The sequence below is a fragment of the Pistacia vera genome, unplaced genomic scaffold, assembly GCF_008641045.1.
Source record: "Pistacia vera cultivar Batoury unplaced genomic scaffold, PisVer_v2 Contig169, whole genome shotgun sequence".
Lineage (NCBI taxonomy): Eukaryota > Viridiplantae > Streptophyta > Magnoliopsida > Sapindales > Anacardiaceae > Pistacia > Pistacia vera.
This window is the reverse complement of record NW_022195779.1, coordinates 500,919-524,533: the sequence shown is the minus strand read 5'-3', so window position 1 is coordinate 524,533 and position 23,615 is coordinate 500,919. Positions and strand designations below refer to the sequence as shown.

At 36.2% G+C, this 23,615-nt stretch overlaps 3 protein-coding genes and 1 pseudogene across 3 annotated transcripts; 1 reads left to right on the top strand and 3 right to left on the bottom strand.

The window, feature by feature from the left end:
* Positions 1 to 689: 689 nt before the first annotated feature.
* On the bottom strand, positions 690 to 4,212 carry LOC116125596 (annotated as a pseudogene).
* Positions 4,213 to 4,302: 90 nt separating this feature from the next.
* LOC116125679 (cytochrome P450 81C13-like) lies at positions 4,303 to 6,670 on the bottom strand. Its single transcript, XM_031411407.1, has 2 exons — positions 5,690 to 6,670; positions 4,303 to 4,972 (listed from the first exon to the last, which is right to left on the bottom strand). The coding sequence occupies exons 1-2, from the start codon at positions 6,584 to 6,586 to the stop codon at positions 4,355 to 4,357; spliced, it is 1,515 nt and encodes a 504-aa protein (XP_031267267.1). The 5' UTR covers positions 6,587 to 6,670; the 3' UTR covers positions 4,303 to 4,354.
* Positions 6,671 to 13,359: 6,689 nt separating this feature from the next.
* LOC116125680 (zinc finger protein 7-like) lies at positions 13,360 to 14,249 on the top strand. Its single transcript, XM_031411408.1, has one exon. The coding sequence runs from the start codon at positions 13,532 to 13,534 to the stop codon at positions 14,066 to 14,068; it is 537 nt and encodes a 178-aa protein (XP_031267268.1). The 5' UTR covers positions 13,360 to 13,531; the 3' UTR covers positions 14,069 to 14,249.
* A 917-nt stretch (positions 14,250 to 15,166) lies between these two features.
* LOC116125667 (putative cyclin-A3-1) lies at positions 15,167 to 17,774 on the bottom strand. The gene is made up of 8 exons (XM_031411393.1): positions 17,363 to 17,774; positions 16,711 to 16,943; positions 16,522 to 16,597; positions 16,350 to 16,426; positions 16,219 to 16,252; positions 15,975 to 16,124; positions 15,760 to 15,894; positions 15,167 to 15,664 (listed from the first exon to the last, which is right to left on the bottom strand). The coding sequence occupies exons 1-8, from the start codon at positions 17,696 to 17,698 to the stop codon at positions 15,593 to 15,595; spliced, it is 1,113 nt and encodes a 370-aa protein (XP_031267253.1). The 5' UTR covers positions 17,699 to 17,774; the 3' UTR covers positions 15,167 to 15,592.
* Between the last annotated feature and the right edge of the window lie 5,841 nt (positions 17,775 to 23,615).

Here is a 23,615-nt window from a genome sequence, read left to right as displayed (position 1 = left end):
ATGTGGCACACAAAAAATACAAAGGGAATTAAAAAAGAAAATAATGTCCACATCAATTTATGTATAAGATTATTATTTTTTGCTACTGTTATGGCGGCTAATATTTATCAATTTCCAGAGAGACTGATTGTCTTGTGAGGCCGGTCATTCATTATTGAGGAATAAATATATATTTATTTGACTAAGCATGTGGCCACTGGCCATTGACAAATTTGCTTTGCTTGCTAAGACAGTAATTGTGGTGTTGTTTACTTGACAGTGTCTGCTTCCTACTCAATTGAAGAAGATTGTGACGCCTGAAAATGAAGTTTTGTCTTGTCTTGATAGTGCTACTGAATTGAAGGATCATAGTATTAATCAGCCTTATAGCTGTTACTGTTAGCCTTAAATAAATGAAATCATTATGCTCCGTGCACATCACGTGATGTGGACGTGGTAACCTTGTTGGTTCTAATATGAAGAAGAAAATACTTCCAGCATTGAAAGTTCTTCTTATAATTCTAGACCCAGTCTTTGTTAAAATTAAATTGCAAAAGTACATATGCAGCAATTCAGGGTATGTACAATTAAATTATGCAAAACGTCAAAGCAAATGTTAAGTAGTATTATAATTCAGTAGTAATAGTCTTTTTTGTCTAATGACTGGATTGTCTGCAACATTTTTTTCTTTGGAATCCAGGGCATGAACATTAGAAATTTGTAATCCTTTTCTGCTTAGCTATATATAACAAACGGAACCCTTGAATTTTTATACAAACTAGAAAGCAACAGATCGAGCAGCGCTCCCTTGCAACTTTACAATGCCTTAGTTTGATTAATTTTTGGCGAGGTTTGCAGAGTGCCTCCAAGGGATGAGCTCTAGGCATGGTGAGCTCTGTTCCCTCTGCCATGTTCATCTCCTCTATTCCAACCCTTTTCCACTCAAAAGACTGAAGTAAGGCTCCCACTGCCAACCCCACCACTCGCCTGCCCAGAACAGCACCAGGGCAAGCCCTCCTTCCAGCACCAGGGCAAGCCCTCCTTCCAGCACCAAATGGAATCAGCTTATGCCCTTGGCCCTCTCCACTTTCAAATCTCTCTGGCATAAATTTTTCTGCATCCACCCATAGCTTGGGGTCCCTCTGCATGGTCCATAAATTAACAAGTAACATTGTATCTTTTGGAATATCATAACCACAAACCCTGCAGTCATGTGTTGATTCGTGTGGCANAAAATGAAGTTTTGTCTTGTCTTGATAGTGCTACTGAATTGAAGGATCATAGTATTAATCAGCCTTATAGCTGTTACTGTTAGCCTTAAATAAATGAAATCATTATGCTCCGTGCACATCACGTGATGTGGACGTGGTAACCTTGTTGGTTCTAATATGAAGAAGAAAATACTACCACCATTAAAAGCTCTTCTTCTTATAATTCTAGACCCAGTCTTTGTTAAAATTAAATTGCAAAAGTACATATGCAGCAATTCAGGGTATATACAATTAAATTATGCAAAACGTCAAAGCAAATGTTAAGTAGTATTATAATTCAGTAGTAATAGTCTTTTTTGTCTAATGACTGGATTGTCTGCAACATTTTTTTCTTTGGAATCCATGGTATGAAGATTAGAAATTTGTAATCCTTTTCTGCTTAGCTATATATAATAAACAGAACCCTTGAATTTTTATACAAACTAGAAAGCAACAGATCGAGCAGCGCTCCCTTGCAACTTTACAATGCCTTAGTTTGATTAATTTTTGGCGAGGTTTGCAGAGTGCCTCCAAGGGATGAGCTCTAGGCATGGTGAGCTCTGTTCCCTCTGCCATGTTCATCTCCTCTATTCCAACCCTTTTCCACTCAAAAGACTGAAGTAAGGCTCCCACTGCCAACCCCACCACTCGCCTGCCCAGAACAGCACCAGGGCAAGCCCTCCTTCCAGCACCAGGGCAAGCCCTCCTTCCAGCACCAAATGGAATCAGCTTATGCCCTTGGCCCTCTCCACTTTCAAATCTCTCTGGCATAAATTTTTCTGCATCCACCCATAGCTTGGGGTCCCTCTGCATGGTCCATAAATTAACAAGTAACATTGTATCTTTTGGAATATCATAACCACAAACCCTGCAGTCATGTGTTGATTCGTGTGGCAATAGAAGTGGAACCGGTGGGTATAACAGAAGTGTCTCATTAATCATATTTTGTAGGTAATCTAGCTTTGATAGGTCTTGTTCATTCAGTAGATGGTCAAATCCAACATTAGCATCTATCTCGGAGACAGCTATTCGCATTGCTTCTGGATTTTTTATGAGAAGTGACATTGCCCACTCCATGGTAGTCGATGAAGTTTCCGTTCCAGCAATTAACATTGCCTGCAATAAAGTTTTTAATTTTTTTTTTTTTTAATAGAGAAATTAGGAATACAATTTAAAAATCGAATCTTTAAATAATAGTTTATACATGTTTTATAAGGAATTCCTGCATCTTCGTGTCATGGTTTGTGATGGGTAAACTAGAAAGTAGAATTAGTACTACTGAACATATATCAATTAATCCAGGACGAGAACTTTAGTCTCTCAACTCAAAGGTCCATGCACCATACTTACAAATTTATACCGTCCAAATAGTTCTAAACCTGTTGGTTGTCTGAAGAAAAGAACAGAAACATATTTTGCTTGTTATTCTAGTAATCTTTTCTTTCTGAGTGCATTTTTAGGTACAAATTGACAAGCAATATCAGGTGAAGACGCTAATTTTTTGTTCTTTACTTTTTAACTTCTAATTGTTGTTTGGTGAAAAATCACTCCCTGATGAAAGATGAATGAAGACGTGTACCAACCACTATAACACCTTTGATATTCACATCGGTATACAGTTCTGGTTCTTTGTCTTGAAGCGATAACATAACATCAATCAACGTCATCTTTAATTTCTTTCGTCCTTGCTTATTGAACCGATACTAGACCCCTCCAAATGCAGAGATGTATCCTTCCTCTTCCTGCGGCGCTCGTCAACAAGGAACTGAGCGAACTTGTTCAATTTTTCCATCAATCTTGTCATCCTTTTCTCTACTCCTTGAAAATCAACCCACTTTAGCACAGGCAAAAAATCAATCAAATTAGCGCTGCCACTAAGCTCCACAAATCCCTTCATGATTTCCCGAAACTGTGTTGCTTCTTCATCTATTATGTCCTTCCCATAGTACCGCTTTCCCGCTATCATCCTCAACATGATATTATAAAAAACCTCCATCAACTTTGAGCTCAACTCCACCTTCACCTCTTTGTTATGTGAATCTTGAAATAGTTGCTTTATCATTAACTGAACCTCCTCTAGCCGAATACTAGAGAGCATGGCAAGACGACTTGTGGAGAAGAGCTCTAGAGTTGTGAGACGCCTTAGATTGCGCCAATGATCACCATAGGATGCGAATCCAATTGTGGCATAGTTGTAATTGAGGTGTTTTCCAGCAAGTGTGCGAGGGCGATTTGCAAAGATGATATCGTTCTCTGTAAAACACTCTTCAACTGCATACGGTGAGGATATTACGAGGACTTTACGTGTCCCAAATTGAAGAAATAAGATGTGGCCATACTTTTCAGAAAGTTGATAAAGAGTTCGATGGAGTGGTTGCTTAAGCATATAGAGGTGACCGATAAACGGAAGAGCAGGTGGGCTGGGTGGGAGGTTTTTAGGATTTGCATACTTTTGTAAGAAAAATTTGGAGACAAAGAGAATAAAGAAGAGAATAAAGAAGACGAAGGCCAAGTTAAGCCACTGAACTTCCATTTTTACTCCACTATTGTGTTGTCTGGGGCTGTTAGGCCCATGTTCTTCTCGTTTAAGGTTGAGATGTTGATGATAATTTTTTAGAGGAGCACATCTTTTGACTGGATTTTCCAGCTTTGACGGTTTCTTTAGAGAACCAGATTTATCACAAATTTGCAAATTTAAGAAAACAAAATTGAAAGTAATCTTTGAACTATTATTTGCTTTGGTTTCTCCTTATTCCTATTGCAGATATTATTACTATTCATAAAACAGTATCTCACCCCTTGGTCAATTTTGGTGCATCATTATCTCACATATAATTTTAGTCGCTCACTTTGCAAATGTTATACTGAGAAAAGCATAAATACAAGTGTGGAATTGGTAAATAATGAATAAAGAGCAGTTGAAATTGAAAGAAAAAATTATTGCATATGAGAAAATAGAGTACGTATGTCGAACGTCCAATGGCGCAAAGATTCCAAACGGAGAGTGCTTGCCACTTCACTATCTGCAAGCTCTCTAACCATAACTCACGGGAAAACATAAATAGTCTAATGCCCGGAATTTATTAGCTTATTTACATACTTATACTGTTATTACTCCAACAGATCTACAGCTGAGAGAGCATTTCAATCATATTTTGGCGTGGACTACTCATAGCCACCAATGGCTCAGCCTTGGTCAGAGATAGTCCATATTGTTCACTCATGTCTACCTCGTTTCCAACCTTTTCCCATTCAAAGCATCTTATGAGGGAGCCTAAAGCCATAGAAGCTGTACGAATAGCCACAGCAGCACCTGGACAAGCTCTCCTCCCCGTGCCAAATGGAATATATTTGAATCCCTCTCGTCCCCCACAAATTGATTCAAATCTTTCAGGCATGAACTTGGTGGGTTCGATCCAGACCTTGGGATCCCTATGCATCGCCCATGCATTCACAATTAGCATTGTTCCTTGTGGTATGTTATATCCACCCACAGTGCAGCTTTCAGACGATGAATGGGGTAAAAGCAGCGGTGCTGGAGGATATAATCTAAGTGTTTCGTTTATTACACAACGAAGGTATGGAAGTTTGACAAGATCCAAGTCATTTAGCATGCGCCCATCTCCAACGTTGCCGTCAATTTCTGCTCTCAACTTCTTCAATGCCTCTGGATGATTCAATAGGAGTGACATTGCCCATTCCAAAGTGATGGCTGTTGTGTCTACCGCGGCAACAAGCATTACCTAAAACATAGTCTGGTTAAGTTATTACAGTATTGTATCACGACAAAGGATCAAATAAAACAATTTATATTCTAGAGAAGAACAAAATTTGTTTTTGGAAGCATGACTGGGCATCCATGTAGGATGTTCAAACTTCAAACCAGTGATCAACAAAGAAGAAAGACAACATAAAAACGACAGATAATTTTCGGGTAATCCCGAAAATCATGTATATATTTGTTAGATGTATCTAAGACATGAACTTTAAGGTTTACCAACGTAATCAAGTAAATTTAACTCAATAATGCATTAATGCCTACCAATAAAATTTTGACAGATTGCAAAGCGAAGCTTCATGTGGTCAAAAGTTTATAATAGCTGCAGACACGATAGAATTTGGAGTAAAACCTACAAGTCGAAGGAGTTGAAGAATTGGTACAAATTAAAGACTCAAAACAGAGCACCCTGAGTACTGACCTTCTTTTGCAACTATGACTATAGCAGGGAAAAAAAAAAATAGCAGGCAAAAGAGTATTAATTGCCACAACAATTTTTCCTTAAACACACAAAAATTATGCTCTTTCATTAATGATGCCATGAATGCTGGATTTGTATATTATGATTAAACACCACAAATTTAGTACTAAAGTTATTTGGAGCTGCGTTTGTCTATGAACTTCCTTCTTCAGTTTCTGTTAAAAAAAAAAATTTAAGTAAAACAATAAACAGGGTGCTTACCACCATGATGCTTTTGATGACATCGTCTGTATAAAATTCAGGTTCTGATTCTTGGAGAGACAAGAGAGTTTCAATCAAAGACGTCTTCTTTTGGAAAGAAGAATTGGTTTTCTTTAAACGAATTTCATCTATCAAACCCTGCATGTATTCATCTCTGCTCTTTTGTACCTTCGATAAATTCTTCTCTACGCGGCCTTTATAACCAATTAGCCGCAAAATTGGAAAGAAATCACAAATGTCCACTGCCACACTCGGATAGAACTTCTCCTTAAATTCTAAAAGAAATTTCTTTGCAACCTCCAAGTCTGCTGCCTCATCTTCAATACCAGGATTTCCTGTAACAATCATCATCGTTAAATTAATTGTTAGAATATGAAACAAAATCCTCAATTCCACCTTATGATTGTCACTTCTCGACTGTTTAAGCACTTGGCGAAGAAGGCGAGCAATTTCTTTTTCAAGAATGGTAGAAGACTTTTGGAGGCTATTAGAAGAGAATACTTCAACAACAGAAAACCGGCGCAGACTTCGCCAGAGATGACCATAAGGAGCCCACGAAAACGCAGTATAATTATATGTGAAATGATCCCCGGCCGAAGACCGAGGTCGGTTTGCAAATATGATGTCGTTTTTTGTGAAGCATTCTTCCACGGCAGATGGAGAAGATACAACAAGTATAGACTTAGAACCAAATCGAAGGTGAAGAATTGGACCATACTGTAAAGATAAAGTTTCTAGTGTTTGATGTAGCGTCTTTTTGATAAGGTGCAGGTGACCAATGACCGGAAGAGCCAACGGACTTGGTGGTAAGTTTCGCCTGCTAAATCTAATGAATACAAGTTTGATTAAAAAGAAAACAGAAAATACCAAAGCAAGGTAACTGTACAATTTTTCCATACCGAAAGAAGTAAATTTAGTTGATGAACAAACCAGGCACAGTCACAGACAAGAAGAGAGAGTTTTCGTTGCCGATTAGCTTTTTTAATAAATTAAAAGTGGCGCGCACGCGGAATGTGCAGTCTACACAAGTAGCCAATCAGGCAGCGAATATTCTTTGCAGTGGGCCATCTATTTTTGACGAGTGACGACGGGAGTTTTTTTCTTCCACGTGCTCATTGTACTTTATTTTAAATACTATCGTTAAATAATAGAGTAATGCTAGACAAAAAAAGAAAAGAAAAAAATCTTACAAAGACAACAAAATGAATAGAGAGAACAAAAAAGTTAAATTTATTAAATTTATTATATTAACTTTTTTATTATTTTTTTATAAATCACATCAAGTTATATTTATTATATTTATTTTTTATCTACCATATCAATTTATGCACGATAATACAAATCTTTGGAAGATTTGTTTGTATATTTAGTATTATTATAATTAATAATATTAAATATGTAAACAAATCTTATAATTATTGTAAATAATAATACTGAATAAGTAAACAAATGTTATAAAGATTTGTATATAAACTAATATGACACAAAATGAATAAAAGAGTGAATATAAAAAGTTAAACTCATCCTATTCTATTCATTTTGTGTTACAACGTTTCTAAGCAAATCTTTGAAAAATTTGGTTTTACCCCATTACTCAACATTAAAACTTTTCAAACTAAATTCGAGTCCACAAAATTCAATAAAACTGCCATAAATCATAGAAATGAGCTAAATCTAAATTACCCAAATGAACTTTCCTTGAACGCTCTTAATAACAAACTAAACAAGCAACAAGAAATAGCTTGCCACTATGTTGCTTTTGATGACTTGGTCTGAGTAAAAAAATCAGGGTCTGATTCGTGGAGGAATAAGAGAGTTTCAATAAATGTTCTATTCTTTTCCCCATCCCTCATTGTAGTAGAAGTAACTGCTTTCTTTAAACGAATTTCACCTATCAAAATATTCATCTCTCTTACTTTTGAGTTCTTACGAAACTCTTCTCTATACCTTTGTAACCAGTTGACCGCAAAATTGGGAAAAAATCACATATATTCATGGACAAACTAGGAAGTCCAGCAAGAAATTCTTCAGAACCTCCATCTCTGCTTCCTTAACTTCAATACCTNGCCAAATCTAAATTACCCAAATGAACTTTCCTTGAACGCTCTTAATAACAAACTAAACAAGCAACAAGAAATAGCTTGCCACTATGTTGCTTTTGATGACTTGGTCTGAGTAAAAAAATCAGGGTCTGATTCGTGGAGGAATAAGAGAGTTTCAATAAATGTTCTATTCTTTTCCCCATCCCTCATTGTAGTAGAAGTAACTGCTTTCTTTAAACGAATTTCACCTATCAAAATATTCATCTCTCTTACTTTTGAGTTCTTACGAAACTCTTCTCTATACCTTTGTAACCAGTTGTCCGCAAAATTGGGAAAAAATCACATATATTCATGGACAAACTAGGAAGTCCAGCAAGAAATTCTTCAGAACCTACATCTCTGCTTCCTTCACTTCAATACCTGGCTTTCCAGCAACAATTCTCATTATGAAATTAATGTTTAGAAGTGAGAACAAAGTCTTCAACTCCACTTTCTGGTCGCCTCCGATTGAATGCATAAAAACTAGGTGAAGTAGGTTGTGAACTTCATGTTGAAGTGTGGTGAAAGACTTTTGGAGGCTGGTTGTAGAGAAAATTTCAACAACAGTGAAGCGGCGGAGGCTTTCGCCAGAGATGACCATAAGAAACCATCGCATACACATTACATTATAATTGTAGGTAAAATGATCCACAGCCAAAGATCGAGAGCCGTCTGCAAGTATTTTGTAGATCTTTCTGAAGAATTCTTCAACAGCTGATAGGGAAGATACAAGAAGTAGACTTACATCAAAACCGGAGATATATGATTGGAACGTATTTCGATAATAGATCCTCTAGGGCTAGGTGGAGCGGCTTCTTGATAAGATAGAGGTGACCAATTATTGGAAGAGCAAATGGACTTGGTAAATTTTGTTTGTAATTCAATACAAGTTTGGTTATTAGAAAAATGGAGAATATGAGAGCGAGGTTACAGTATAAATTTCCCATGGCCAAATAAGAAAGAAAATTTTGTTACATGAGAATGGCAGATCCAGAGATGTGTGTTAAAATCTTTCCAAGTTGCTAAATGAATTGGGAAGTTAAGAGGCGTACATAAAATCTTTCGAAAATGAATTTCAAGTTTGTACAAGGCTATGATGCTGTCCCAGTAATTGCCGGGACAGCATCCACCACTCTAACATCTAATAGCATTTGGCCAAACAGCATAACGAAACCTGTCAAATTTGGTATAGATTAACTTATCCCATAAACCTTTATTGAATTTCTCCCCAACACAATAAAATAAGAATTCTAGGGTAACCTGCTATTGACGCAATTGATAAAGTAACCTAAGCAAAAGTCCTTGGGACATTTAATCAATTTAATTTTCTAACGCAGTTGCAACCTTTAAAAATTGGTTTGTGATGTCTCAATTGGGGCAAAAAATACACGTGCAAAAGCCTTAAGTTCACCAACAAAAGCAACGAGGGAAACAATTTCTGGCAGCAGCAGTCCAGGGATAGGCATTCGACCATCACCGAGTGTCGATTTACTCTAGTAGGAGAGCATGTGTATCTGTTTCACAGAATCATAAGCATTTGCATTTGCAAGAGATATTATCATAAATTGTTTTTTGTTCTTTATTTATTTTGGGTGTTAGAGGTTTTCCTTTTCTTTTGAATCGGGTAGAGCGCAGATGAAAATGAAATACGACGCATGGAAATGATTAGGCCCAAATGGAAATGGAATCTCACGGGTTCTTTGGGCTTTGGCAGTTCTGGCTGTTATCTAATCGATGTCCGTACTGGTTAAACTGCCTCAGAATTTGCTTCTCGATGCACAATGCTCCCTCCCAACTTATAATTTATAAATATGCCCTTTCCTGCTGTCAGCTCCACCCACTGCTTCAATTCAGCTTTATTATACTTTATCTAATTCACCTTGATGAGATTTGAATTCAAGTTAAAAACGAAAAAACAACATAGTTTGCCCCAAATTTGGAGAAATTATTTCTTGCTGTCTTTCTTCTTTTGGTTTATCAACACTATGATTTTGTTCTTGTGGGTTAACCGAGTTCCTTTTGCTTATAGGTACATACAGTTGAAAATCTTCTGCAATTTGACAACGATGTACGCCTCATCTAAACTTTCCGAAGCAAACAGCTACAACACGAGAAACATCGTTCTTTTCTACCATATCCCCATGCATTTTAAAGAGAAATGCAAAACCCGCCTTTAGATATGATGCTGTTGTAAAAAGTGAACGAGGAATGGTAAAGATGAAATGGAAACACAAGTCGAACATAAAAATAAAAATGTAGTGGAAAAACACCAGGCAGTAAACAAAGCAAAGCAAAGTTATTTTTGTACAAAGTTAACTGTGAGTTAGTTGGGTTAGATGATTGATTAGTTAACTACACTTTTGTATTAATTACTACAGTACAAAAGATGGGATATAGTTGTAATATACTCTAATCCAATGAATGAGATAGAACTTTTTCCCCAATTTCTCTCTTTTCTCCAGTTCATCAGATTACTTCTTAATCACTTCATATCTTTATCAATTTACATATATATGGGCTACAAAGTAGTACAAAATATGGATAAAAAGTCCTAAAGGACCAGAATTTTTTTGAAAAGACGATGGATGCAATGCACGGTGAGGAAAAAAAAGCACCCCCACAAACCCCACTACCATTGACAAAATGCACAAACCAGTAAGGAAATAATACTTGTATGCGTATTGACTTTATGGAGCTCCAAGTCTCCTTTTCACATATTGTAACTCTAGCTAGTGTCTAGAGATTTGATGATGGGATGAGCTTCAACGATTGTGGAGAGGATCAGAAGCATTAGGAACTTTCCTCTTGCTCGACATAAATGCATCAAATGAGTGCCTTAGGCGTTCCTGTTTCTGCTTCTGGTGTTGTTTAGCCTGCATTATTGGTGGTTTATTGTTTATACCAACAACCAGCGTCTCTTCCTTCTCTCCAGAGACTAACAAAGAGAGAAAAATTATGACAATTAACTTCTGAAACAACCCCACTTGGAAGAACTGCTGATAATACATGTTGATAATTCTTTTTCAGAGAGAAAGAGAGCTCTTCTGGTTCTTCAAACAACTGAAATGCACTGTAGGGACTCACCAGCTTGAGAGGGGTTGGAGAAAAAAGGTATTTGCAGGGAAAGCTATATGGTTTTGTGTGGTTTGGAAAGAAATGAATAACAAGAGAAAAAAGGCAATGCAGTATGTTGAGTACACCCTGCAAACAAGGGACACAACTCACGATGGAACTTTTCTAGCCATTTTGCTCTCTATTCTCTTCAGTCTTCAGTCCCTAAAATAAGGCTGACTCTATATATAATTTAAAGCACATAGTATACAGATCTTGGCTCTTGTGCTTTTTCTTTGTCTGGGTCTTGCTTGTCGGTTAGGGAAAGTAGTAAATTTTCTCTTTATAGCTACTTCGGCTACTCCAGAAATAACAAGTAATGACTGTTTTCAATCAAAATGGTCTTTTGAGTTTGAGTATCCAAGCCCGTCAGTTAATCTTCCGAGGACTTTTTCACATCATGCAAAAGCTTATCACACCAAAGAATCCTGTAAAAGAGATTTAAACAATATCTTTCTTTCCTGATAAACAATCTTTGCCTTTAAGTACAAGTTTTTGAGCGGTCAAATCATGCGCAACCTAACAACCTACTGGTTTTCTTCAATAACCTTTGTTTAAATGGAAACTCTCTATTCAACATTCAACCAAGTCTAGCTGGTTATGTGAACACATTATCTTATTCCATTCCGTGACTATCGCTTTCTTTCTTTCTGAATTGCCATCACAACTTGGCAGCGATTCGACCAAAATGTGGGTAACCACGGCTTTGTCATGTCCTTTCAAATGGCTTACAGAAAGTTAACGACACAAGTAAAATAAAAAAACATATATGAATCTAGATGTTGATGAATGATGATGTAGTTATGTTTCACATAACTTTGATCCTTCCCTTCAATGCATTCCCTACCATTTTACTTATGAATTCCTCTGTAGGTGAAAAAACAAATTCTGAATGAAGGCAAAAAGTAGAACATTTGATGATCTAATAGACACACATGGTTTGGGAAAGATAAAAGAAGTATTAGTATATTCTACAAGACCATGCTCCAATACATTCTTACCCCACATTTTTCATCACATGTAAGGAAATCATTGGCTCCCAAAATGGTTGGACAGCATTAATTAAAGATTTTTCCTCAATTTCTTACCCTTAGCGCATGCTATTCTAATTAATTATGATACCGACTCAGAAATATTCAACTTCATGCGGTCCCAGGAGCAACCCGGGCTTTCATTTAATGCAGCCCAACTGTACAATCAAGGCCACGTTTTCTGTTTACTGAAGGCCCAAATTTGGCCCAAAAGCCTAATCTTCTACTTCATACCCAAATTTCAATAATAATTAATTTTATAGGCACCTATAATATTGACAAATTAATTCATTACGACCGTTAGATTAACTAATAAAATGTTTAGTCAAAATATTTCTATTCTTATTTAATAATAATATATAGAAAGGTTACAGGTTCTCACTTCACCAACTAAGTTTAGAAGTAATTATAAAAAATGTTAACATACCATGCAACATAATACGTACTTACCTATGTCGAATAATTAGTAAAAAAAAGTTTATATTCATAATTAATTTTTATTTTTTTGATGATTGAAGGTGTCTGAGGTAGGTGCGTGCACCTCGACTAATCCTCCGAAACGTTTGAAGATTCATAAATAAAATGATGTCTGATCAGAAAGTTGACAGTAGGTAAAATTCAATAGAAAAATGATTCCCTAATTTCCATCTACTGAGTAGCTTCCACTAGGTTATTAGGTTGTGACAAGGCAGCAACGAGTGAGACAGCTCTGTGCTTCAACATCATATACAATGCATCAAAGCTACAAGCTAAGTGCACTTCTTCTGTAAATCTACACATCGCCCATTACGACTCCATGATAACAACAGAAAGCTACTAACGATATTATAAGAACCAAGCCGCCCATATGTGCCCACTCCATCAGCTTCACAAAACTTGGTAGTTACTCTAACCAAAAGTCTTCATGTTCATTTAACCTGTGATGTCAATTTCAATTCATTAAATGTGTTACAGATTTAGCTATACCTTGCCTTATTTTCTGTATTTATTTTTCTTCGTTTTACTCTTATGCCATTGGCTAAAGAAACTAAAATATCAGCAAACTTATCTGCAACTATATCATCAAAAGTAAGAACAACTTTCACTCTCAGTCATTAATACATTTGAAGGAGACCATTGACTTTAACAGCCATGAAGTTATTTTGGGGAGTGCCGACTGCCCACAAATGCAATGTTGTTGTCACTGGAAAAGCAACCTTCACATTATCCATCCAATTACTGAACTTAGGGAAAGAGACAAAAATCATGGCAGGCAACTTCTCTTAATAATTCTAACATTATGATTTGACTGTGATTGGTTGTAGTTCGATTGCAAATTCCACTTATGAGCTCATTAGAAGAAACAAATATTAAGGATACCAAGAATAAAGAGTAAGGAACTGGACAAAAAAACATGATAAAAACTGAAATAAAATCCATTCCACTTGATTAACATGAAAAAAATTGAGAAATAGACTCCATACCACTTGACTATCTTTAAATACAATACGTGTACGTTATTGGTCCTATCATCTCTTCCCCGAGAGAGCCTCTGAAGTCCTCAACTTCAACTCCATTTATTCTATCCTACTAAATTGCAGGTTGTGAAAAGGAAAAATTACAGCAAAGAAGCAGCAGAAATGTCGGGGTGCAACGAAAAGAGCAATATATTTGATGTTAATTACAATAGAAATTATGAGGGTACTTCAAAAGAGTGGCTGAACTTTAAGACTTGGAATGAGAAAGATCTTGGGGCGCTGGACCAGGGTTTTCTATCAAACTATACTCCCAACAAAATCTTCTCATGTCAATTCTGCATGAGAAAGTTTTATAGTTCACAAGCGCTTGGTGGCCACCAGAATGCTCACAAAAGGGAGCGCGGAGCAGTTAAGAGGTACCAGTCTGAGAGGGTGATAAGACTGATGGGTTTCTCTGTATATAGGCCCATGGTCCGGTCACTTGATGTTCAGCTTCATTCTCTGACCCCCAAGCCGAGCAGGGACTGGAAAACCATGGTTGCAAAGTTCAATGATGCCAGTAAGGGCAATGGTCCAGCATTAACAGCATTAGTACCTGGAGAATCAAGCTTCAGTTGGCCAGGAAGTTATAGTGGGGCACCGGAATCACATAAGCAACCATCAGAAACACTAAAGGTTGACTTAAATCTCAGGCTTTAATCCTTCAATATGTAGCTTTATCCTTATCACTGAGTACATGTATTGCTATATAAATATGAGTTTTAGTTTGATCATTGTCAAATAACTGATTCAAGGAAAATGAGTTGAAAAGTCAATGCCTATAGTTCTTTCTAACACCAATAAGAATTTGTGAGAAATCTTGAAGTTGAGTTTGACAAAACTGATGTCCTTACTCCTTAATGAGAAAGGCCAAGTGACTGTAGAAATAAATTACCCCACAAACGCTTATTATTCATTTTAAGTAGCAATCCAAGTGAAGAACATACGGAATCAATAAATCCTTGATTTTTCAAACCTGTCTCAAGAAATAAAATCTCACTGCATCTGCAAAGATACAGAAATATTATATCTCCAATGGTCTTCAAAGCAGGAAAGTTATACCACTAACACTGAGACCACTGATAAATTGCAGCAGCTTTAGCTAGTATTAAAAGAGAGATAAAGTAAGGAAGAATCAGAAAGAAATTAGCCAATTGCCCAATACTATGATTCATATTAGCAAGCATGACAACTTGATCCACGACTCCATGTAACTTCAACAAGTGTATAGCTCACATTACTTGCTAATACTGTGTCCTGTAACTTTTTTCTTAGCTGGTACCTTTAAGCAACCAAATATATGAGAAAACCGTAAGTATTAACAATTGTCAACTGTCAGATTCTGGAGGCAAAGCTGCTGAAGGAAGAAACTAAGTTTATGAAGGTCAACAGTGCCTCAGCAGTACTTGCCCTAATACTTCACTACTTCAGCAGAGCCTACAAACTTCCTCAATTTCAATCAAATCAGCAAGTGGTTGATTTCTTCGAACATATTCCTTTTACAAATATAACCGTTCTTGTGAACCAATCACTTGAACAATGTTATGTCACTATCTCAGATTACACAATTTCTTGAATCTGTTATACGACTGTTAAGTCTTTTACCCCATAAACAAATCCAGGCCGCAAGTCTCAATCCATCCAGGCTAATGTAAAATGGTGGAATATGCAAATAAAGTATAAAACTGCCTTACTGGACAAAAAGATGAATACCAAATGTTTCCTTAGGATATTCATTTATAAACACAAGAATTTACATAATTCAAAAATGGATTAAGAACTCATCTCCTTCAGGACTATTCAGCAGTTCAAATAAAAAGCTACTAAAACCAATCAGCAATGTATCTGTTACGCAAGCCCACCAGCATTCCTTTCTAAATTACAAGCCTTTACCCAAAGTAAAAAATTATCTTCCATGATCACTATTAGTAGTTGCTTTGGCTAGCAGCGCCACATACATTTCACAGAAGTCTTAAAAAATCAATAGCTCTGACATGATTGGCACCACAGCATTTCATGGCAAACAATTTACTTCAAAGATCCTTTCCATCAATTAAGATTAGCAAAAAGCTAACCAAAAACCAATCTTCTGGGAGTTAGAATACTCATTTGCAACTCATTTTCAATCCTCTCCAACCAAGTCAAATACGATGATTAGTTTGAAAACCATAACTGCAATCAACTTCAAACTTTAATATCTTCAAAGTAAGAAACAGGTATCTCTGGAGAAGAAGGCAAGGTTGCCACACATTTGAACTGTTTCAAGAAAGTAAAAAACACAAATAAGATTACTATTTTAACCATGTGACAACTGGAAACATAACCATTAATATAGTTGACAGAATATGTACCTTATGCTGCTTGTATTTTTCTCTTACAGCTTGTAAACTACCTCCCCTTCTGCTCAAATACAAGTCATGTATGATAAGAACACACTCTCTTATATCAGATGGTTTGTAGCTGGTGTATTGCTGCAAACCAGAACTCTGCAGAACACAAATGATTGAGTCACTAGAGGTCCTTTGTGGATAAAAGTAACAATCAGATAATTAAGTAATCAGCTTACCCAAGGATGCCTTGTTGGACGAATTATGAATCGTGCAAGAAATATAACAGATGCAGCTATCAAAGAAGGTAAAAACTTCACACAAGCATAATCCAATAAACTCAACTCTGCAAGGTAGTATCCAAGGAACTCTAGCTGCAAATTGGAAGCCTGTATAAATCACAAAAAAATTAAGCATTGAATAAAGCATATTCTTAGCTTTTGCACATCCACAGAATAACAAAAGAGAAGAGGTTTTACTTACTTTATAATCTTCTTGTGCAACCCTGGTGAACCTCCTGCATTCCAACATGGTAATGGTAGCAATAGTTAGTACATAAAAGCATTAAATTGTTACCAATTATGTCCTACAATAAAAAGTAGGATTGTTCTTGCCTTAAAAATGTTTTTATTGTGGGATTGCCAAGTTCAAATTTCAGGGCCTTGAGTGTATCAGCCTCCATCTTCACCACCTTCACGTAAAGATAATTTTTTTTTTTTTTTCAACAACCTGGGTGGATGTAGAATTTAAAGAAATAGATGATAAAAAAAAGGTACTAAAAGTTACCTCATCTTTAGTGTACGTATTATCTGTAATGTAGCAAAAATCTTCCACATTCGGAGGGCTGATTTCTTCATACTTTCTACTTGATGCAATAAAGATGACAAAATATAAGCATTCAAGCAAAGTATAATTTAAACAAAAAGGTTTAAAAGTAAAAGCATGAAAAAATATTTAAGGAATCCAGGTACTTACGAGGCAATGAGCATAGAAGAAACGCCAAGTAGTTGAAGTTTTTGCCTATTAAGAACATTCGATGAAAGAAATCTATCAATATAGGAAATTGTGAGATACAGGGTATCTGATACAAGCTTGTATTCCTCAGCAACTTCTACCAACCAATCCACCAAAATTCCTCGCATATTTGCACTAACATCCTTCTGAACCTTCTCAATGTAATCAGGTAAAGGTATTCTCTTTGGATCCACCTGAAATTCAAAGCATCATCAGGTTTAAATTACAATTGACTAAAACACAGTCAAAACTCAAAAGCAATTGCATATTACCAAATTACCCAGAAAAACCTAGATACCAGAAATCTACCAAATTCAATACACCAATCCTAATGCCAAATAAAAATTTACCATTTGCAGACCCTTCATTCCCCGAAATAAATAAATAAATAAATAAAACGCAATCTTATACCAATAAACGTTAGGTTCCCTGCCTAAGATACAAATCTTAACATCAATACAAATTTCACATCAAATGAGCCCACCACCGTTAAACTACTTCAACAGAACGATTGAAAGTTGTACAGTAGAGTAATCCTAATTGATAGAGGAGTCTTAATTGTTAAGAGTTTAATTTAAAATATAAATCAAAAAGATGTAAAGTCTTCGGTTACCTCCATGGTATGAAGATACTCGTAAATGTCTGAAACATATGGCCCACACATCTGTGGATCGTCCGACTTGGCATCAATATCAACCTTTCCTTCGACATCGTCGTTCTTGGTGGTTGTCGGCAAAAGAGCCTTCTTAACTTTCTTCTTAGCTTTACCTTTAGGCTTCTGCGGCTCGCTCTTCAAACTTGGATTCTTTGAAACGACGACGTTTGACAAGTTGGGTAGCTCTCCCAACACTACTCGCTTCTTGCTGGGGGGCTGCTCTTCAGCATTACCTAATGCCGCTCTTTTCCTAGCAGCCCGGGTGAGCCTCACACAGTTCTCTTGATCGGCCATTGTAGTAGGAATACTCTTTAACTCCCTCTTCGATTGAGTGGTAAGAAGTGAAGAGAGAGAAAGAGATGGAGGGATCGTGAGGGTGGGGAGGAGAGATGATTATGTAGTGAAAGAAAGAGCGGCATTGTTTTCATTTTGAAATGAGAATAAGGGCGCTGTTATCTTTGTTTTTCTTTAAATTTCGAATTTGGGTATTTTCCAAAACCAAAGTCCGAAACACTTAAAAATGACACTGCCCGGTTTACTCTGATGCTTTGGCGGTTCAGAGAATACCTTTGGCGGGCTTATGGTTTTTAATTTTGGGATGCCTTCTGACACACTTATTTCAAGATTATAACATCTTCCACAACTGATTAATTCGTTGTTGAATAGAATAGTAATATTTGATAAAAAGTTGGGGGGAGTTTATTTCAGAACATTGGCTTACCCGCTTTCTCGTTTTGGAGGGTTCTTTTTTTCCCCATTTTCATCACACCAATTTTGAACTCAAAATTCCATTACTTTGCCTCTCACTCTTGTATACAGTATACTACTATAATTGTCACGTCTTTAATTAAGGATATGTTCATTTCATTAACGATAATTCTTTATTTTTATTATTATCTTTTAATCATATTGAACATATATCTATTAATTTTGAGATAAAACTAAACAAATCAAAGTATTTAAAATTATAATAAATCAGGCTATTATTTGGCTCCAACTCATGCTCAATTAAACACAAAACAAAATCTATATTTAATCATTAAAACACATATCTCTTTTGTTAGACTATTCTATTAATATGAAAATACTGGATGAAAAATTTCTTATTGTTCTCCAAATGTCACATTAATAACTTTATAATAATAATAATAATAATAAAAACAGTGCAAAATCCCGTAGTGGATCCTCTATCATCCTTGCATCCAGCCCAATCAGCATCAGAAAAACTGTGCACTTTGACTTCCAATTTTGATGAATATATAAGGCCGAACGACTTGTGTATACCCAAGATTTACCGTAACGACAAGTTGGTACCCAAAAAGTTTTGAAACGACAAATAGGTACCTTCCGTTATATTCTGTTACTGATTTCTGTTTATTAATAGTGAAAAGACTAAAATGTCCTTAAAATTTCAATTTTAGTTTTTTATAAATTTAAAAATTTATAAAAAACCCCCTAAGCTTTCTAATTTAATTAAACACCCCCATATATAAAAAGTTTGTTAAATAACAAAAACACCCTCAGTGCCAGATTTCGGCCACCATCGTCGGAATCTGGCCGGAAAACTACATTACGACACAGACCCGTCGGGTCTGTGTCGTAACTTGCCGATCTGGCCTTTTCCGGTCAGATCCACCACGGATCTGGCCGGAAAAGGCAAGATCTGGCCGTCGAAGCAACAACCAGATCTGGCATTTTTCGGCCAGATCGACGCGTCACGACACAGATCCGACGGGTCTGTGTCGTAACGCAACTTTCCGGCCAGATTCCAACGGTGGTGGCCGAAATCTGGCACTGCAGTGGCGGGGTGTTTTTGTTATTTCACAAAATTTTTATACATTGGGGTATTTAGTTAAATTTGTAAACTTAGGGGGTTTTTTAGAAATTTATAAAAAACTAAAATTCAAACCTTTAAGGGTATTTTAGTCTTTTTACTATTAATAAACAGTAATAAACAGAAACCACTGACAGAACATGACGAAAGGTACCTATTTGTCGTTTCAAAACCTTTTGGGTACCAACTTAACGTTACGACAAACCTTGGGTACGTGTAAGTCGTTCTCCCAATATATAAAGTCTTCTTTTTGGTGATCCTTTTACATAAAATTGAATTCTTCTCACTGCATCTAGATGAGGAGGGCTGCTACATGAATTGACTGAAATACTGCCAATGTAAGGTCTAGATAGAATCAGAATATAGCAAAGCAAGCTTCCCACTAATTTTCGATAATTTTTTGAATCTTGAATAATTTGTCCATCTTCTGCTTTAAGCTTTTTGTATCTTTTATAGATGTGATAACAGAAGGATCCAATGTTGTACTATTTGCACAATGTATACAATATTTCATCTGTATGCTTCATTTAATATACATATTACTACACGTCACGCTTTTACAAATTCAATATACATTGAAGAAATGCAAATGACAATTAAGAAATAACATGTAATCAAGCATTAAGGTGGAGGCAAAAAAATTAAAATTAAAATTAAGTATGTCCACCTAATGCGCTCATCCTGAGAATTAACAGTGCAAGCTAACCCATTGCCAAACACACTCATCAATACTTTCTGTTGTCTGGTTTCTGTTGTGTGTGATTTTGCCAGAAAGCTGCAAGATCTCAGAAGCTCGTAGAGATGTTGTTTGACCCAGATTCAGCTCAACCCAAGGACAAGCTCAACCCAGAATCAATACGATCCAGAGTAAGTCCAATCCAATTGGAGCTCATTACAGCAACCAATCCTAACATTTGTTCGACAAAATCAAGGATAAGCTTCAATCTTGGATATTTCGGAAGGGATAAGATCGACACCGCAATCTCAGCGCTCAATCACAAAGATCACGAGATTGCATATCAAATCTAATCACAATCCTGAACTTATCTCTCTTTCCTTTTATTAGAACTTGTATAAATACCCCCTCAAACGATGAGAGAGAGGTTAGCAAATATTTTTAGGCGATTTTATATTTCTTTTAAGCTCTGTAAAGCAAATAAGAAAATAGTGGACGTAGGCTTAAGTCTCAACTTGCCGAACCACTTTAAAATTTGTTTGTGTTCTTTACTTTACGCACTTTTACATTATCATTGTTGGTTTTAACTAGAGGTGGGCAAGGGACCGATCCCTTGCGGGCCCAAGCCTGGGCCTAGGACCGGTCCCAAGCCCATGAGAAAAATCAGGACCCAGACCAGGCCTTAGGCCTGGTCGGGACTGGTCCCATGGGGTTTGGATAATTTTATTTTCCTCCCTCAATTTTTTTTATATTTTGGGGGCAAAACGAAATTTTATAGGGGGTTTTTAGTATTTTTTAGGGGTTGATTAGTAAGTTTCTAAAAATTTAATTAATTTTAAAAAATAATAAATTAATAGTTAATTTTAATTTTTAACATAAATGTAATATTCACATTTCACACATTCACGCTTCACAAATAAACAATTAAATATTTTTTTATTAAATTATTCATCTTCAATTTCATCGTCAACACTAGTTACATTATTCAAATCTGTATTCCTAAAGAGTTCGAGTAGTTCGGGATCTTCAGGGTGCTGTTGTAGTCTTCTTTCTGCATGAGTCCAATCCCGTAAACACGTTATCACTTCAATCATCTCATCGGTTAAAGAACATCTTCTGTCTTCAACAATCCGACCACTCGTTGAAAATGTTGACTCGGATGCAATTGTAGAAACCGGCACAGATAAAATGTCACGTGCCATTTGGGATATAATGGGGAATTGACTTTCTTGTTGGTTCCACCATTGAAGAATATCCATGTCAAGTTGCTCCTTCATCGTCATAAAGGTCAAGTCCACCTGTAGGTAGCGAGTCATCTCATTTGGTCTATGTATGTACGAGCTGGAGCTAGAGCTGGAGCTTCCGCTACGTCCCACATACGCCCACTTGCTCGACCATTGAGGGGGGGCTACATCAAGGTCCTGATCGCCTCTCCCAGATGTTCCACTTCCACTTCCACTTCCACTTCTACTTGCATTGTATCTGTTCTCATATAAAGAAAAAAGCCTATCCAATTTGTTTTTAAAGTCAGTCAAATAAGACGTATAATCATATTCTAAATAATGGCCTAGCTCAGTAATTACACCGTTAACTACGGATAATTTAAACCTAGGATCTAGAAAAAGGCCTAATCCATATAAGAATGGAATATCTAACCAATATCTCTTATATTTTTCTTCCATACTTGAAACAATTTCACTAAAAATGTTATCATGTCTATATTGATCAAAAGTTTTAGCAATTTGAACTAAAATATCTAACACTAAATTAGTAGTTGGATAATAAATACCACTTAATGTATTAGTAGCATGATAAAAAATTTTAAGAAATGAATAAAAAAGTTCACAAACCCCCCAATCATCATAATCGACAACTTCCTCTGGATAGGTCTTCCGGTTGACGAAATCTGTAATTTGTTTCGCGGTTGGCAAAGCTTTTTCCAACATCAAGTAGGTAGAGTTCCAACGGATAGGCATGTCTGTACATAACTTCAAAGGTCGAACCGGTGGGTCCTCTTGCTTACAATATTTGACGTACTCCTGCCATCTTTTATTGCTACCGCCGACGATAAATCCGATAGCTCTACGCACCCTCTCAATCTTTGAATGTATAGCATCTAAACCTGCTTTAACTATCAAATTGATGATGTGACAAGCACATCTCTGGTGATAAAATTTGCCTTCACCAAGCGGATCCAATTTCTTTTCAAATAAAGATATTGCCGCGGTGTTAGCAGCTGCATTATCAAGCGTTAGCGCTACAACTCTATCAGTTAATAAATATTCTTGCAAAACTTCAAGAATCGTAAAATAAATAGTTTCAGCACTATGTTTTTCATATAATGGTTTAAAACCTATCAATTTTTGTTGTAAACCCCAATTATGATCTAAGAAATGTACTGTAACAGTTAAAAAATCGGTTTTTGATCTACAAGCCCATATGTCTGATGTAAGTGCAATAGATATATTCCTAAAATTTTGAAATTCGTTTTTAAGTTTATTATTTATTTTGTTATAAAGTTTTAGTATATCTCTTCTACTTGTAGTTCTACTAACAGGGGTATATGCTGGACAAAATGCAGTTTTAACCATATTAACAAAAAAAGGATTTTCAGATAAACAAATGGGAGAGTCCGTAGCAACTATATATCTTGCTATTTCCTCTCGTGCAACATGTGTATTGTATTGCCATGTTGAGAGAGTTGAGGATTGTGGATTAAAATTAAGTTGAGTTTGAATTTGTCTACCTGATCCGCTTGAAGATGCATTTATTTGGGGATGCTTCTTCTCTACTTGTCGTTGCATCGTCGAAGTCCCCTTCTCAGCCCCAATAATGGTTCCACATAAATTACATATCTCACACGATTCTTCCCCCTCCTCATTTATCTTTGGCCGTTTTGATTTGGTGAAGTATCGTCAGACATCGGACACTACCCTCTTTGACGGTCGGGGGGGGTTGGGCTATGTCCGTGCCCGTTGACTCGCAGCTCACATGTGTTTGGCTACATCTCGTCCCGACCGCATATGGTTGTGGAATTACAGCTACATCCTCTGGAGGAAATGGTGAAAATGGATTGAAGGCTTCAATTTCTTCGGTGGATGGAACGTAAAACTCATTTGGGGAAGACATTATAAATTTATGATAAAATAATAAATAATTAAAATGAAAAGAAATTAAATAATAATATGAAATTATGATGATATTGAAAAATAGAAAAAAAAATTGAATAATATAAATATAAATTGATTGAGAAATTTATTGGAGATTTGGAGTTGAGAGATTGAGAGAATGAAAGAATGAGAGATTGATTGGTGTGAAAAAAATTAAAGGTTTTAGGGTTATTTAGATTGTAGTTGTGGAGGGGGAATGAAAAAAAAAACCTTATAATTATAAGTTTATAACCGTTGGTGTGAGTTGTGACCGTTGGCAGCCAACGGTTATAAAAATTTTTATAACCGTTAGCAACATCCAACGGTTATAAAAAGTTAAATTTTTTTTTTTTAATAAATTTTATAAAATTTCATTTTAGTCCTTATAATTTATACAAATGACTAAAATGATAAAATGTAAAAAAAATTTGGGCCCAAGCCAGGGCTTGGAGGAGGGCCTAGGCCCTCCTCCTTAGGCTTGGTCCCAAGGACCGGTCCTCTCAAGGACCGGTCCTAGGACCGGGTTTTGATGTTGGGCTTTTGGGCCCGGTC

What these genes read in the sequence shown, in the direction of transcription:
- LOC116125679 (XM_031411407.1), bottom strand. Translation starts at nt 6,586, where the DNA reads ATGGAAAAATTGTACAGTTACCTTGCTTTGGTATTTTCTGTTTTCTTT. An exon ending in TCATCAAAAGCATCATGGTG is followed by an intron (nt 4,973 to 5,689) that starts GTAAGCACCCTG and finishes ACTATGTTTTAG; the next exon opens with GTAATGCTTGTTGCCGCGGT.
- LOC116125680 (XM_031411408.1), top strand. Translation starts at nt 13,532, where the DNA reads ATGTCGGGGTGCAACGAAAAGAGCAATATATTTGATGTTAATTACAAT.
- LOC116125667 (XM_031411393.1), bottom strand. Translation starts at nt 17,698, where the DNA reads ATGGCCGATCAAGAGAACTGTGTGAGGCTCACCCGGGCTGCTAGGAAA. An exon ending in ATACGTACACTAAAGATGAG is followed by an intron (nt 16,427 to 16,521) that starts GTAACTTTTAGT and finishes CTTTACGTGAAG; the next exon opens with GTGGTGAAGATGGAGGCTGA. An exon ending in ACAATAAAAACATTTTTAAG is followed by an intron (nt 16,253 to 16,349) that starts GCAAGAACAATC and finishes GTTGGAATGCAG; the next exon opens with GAGGTTCACCAGGGTTGCAC.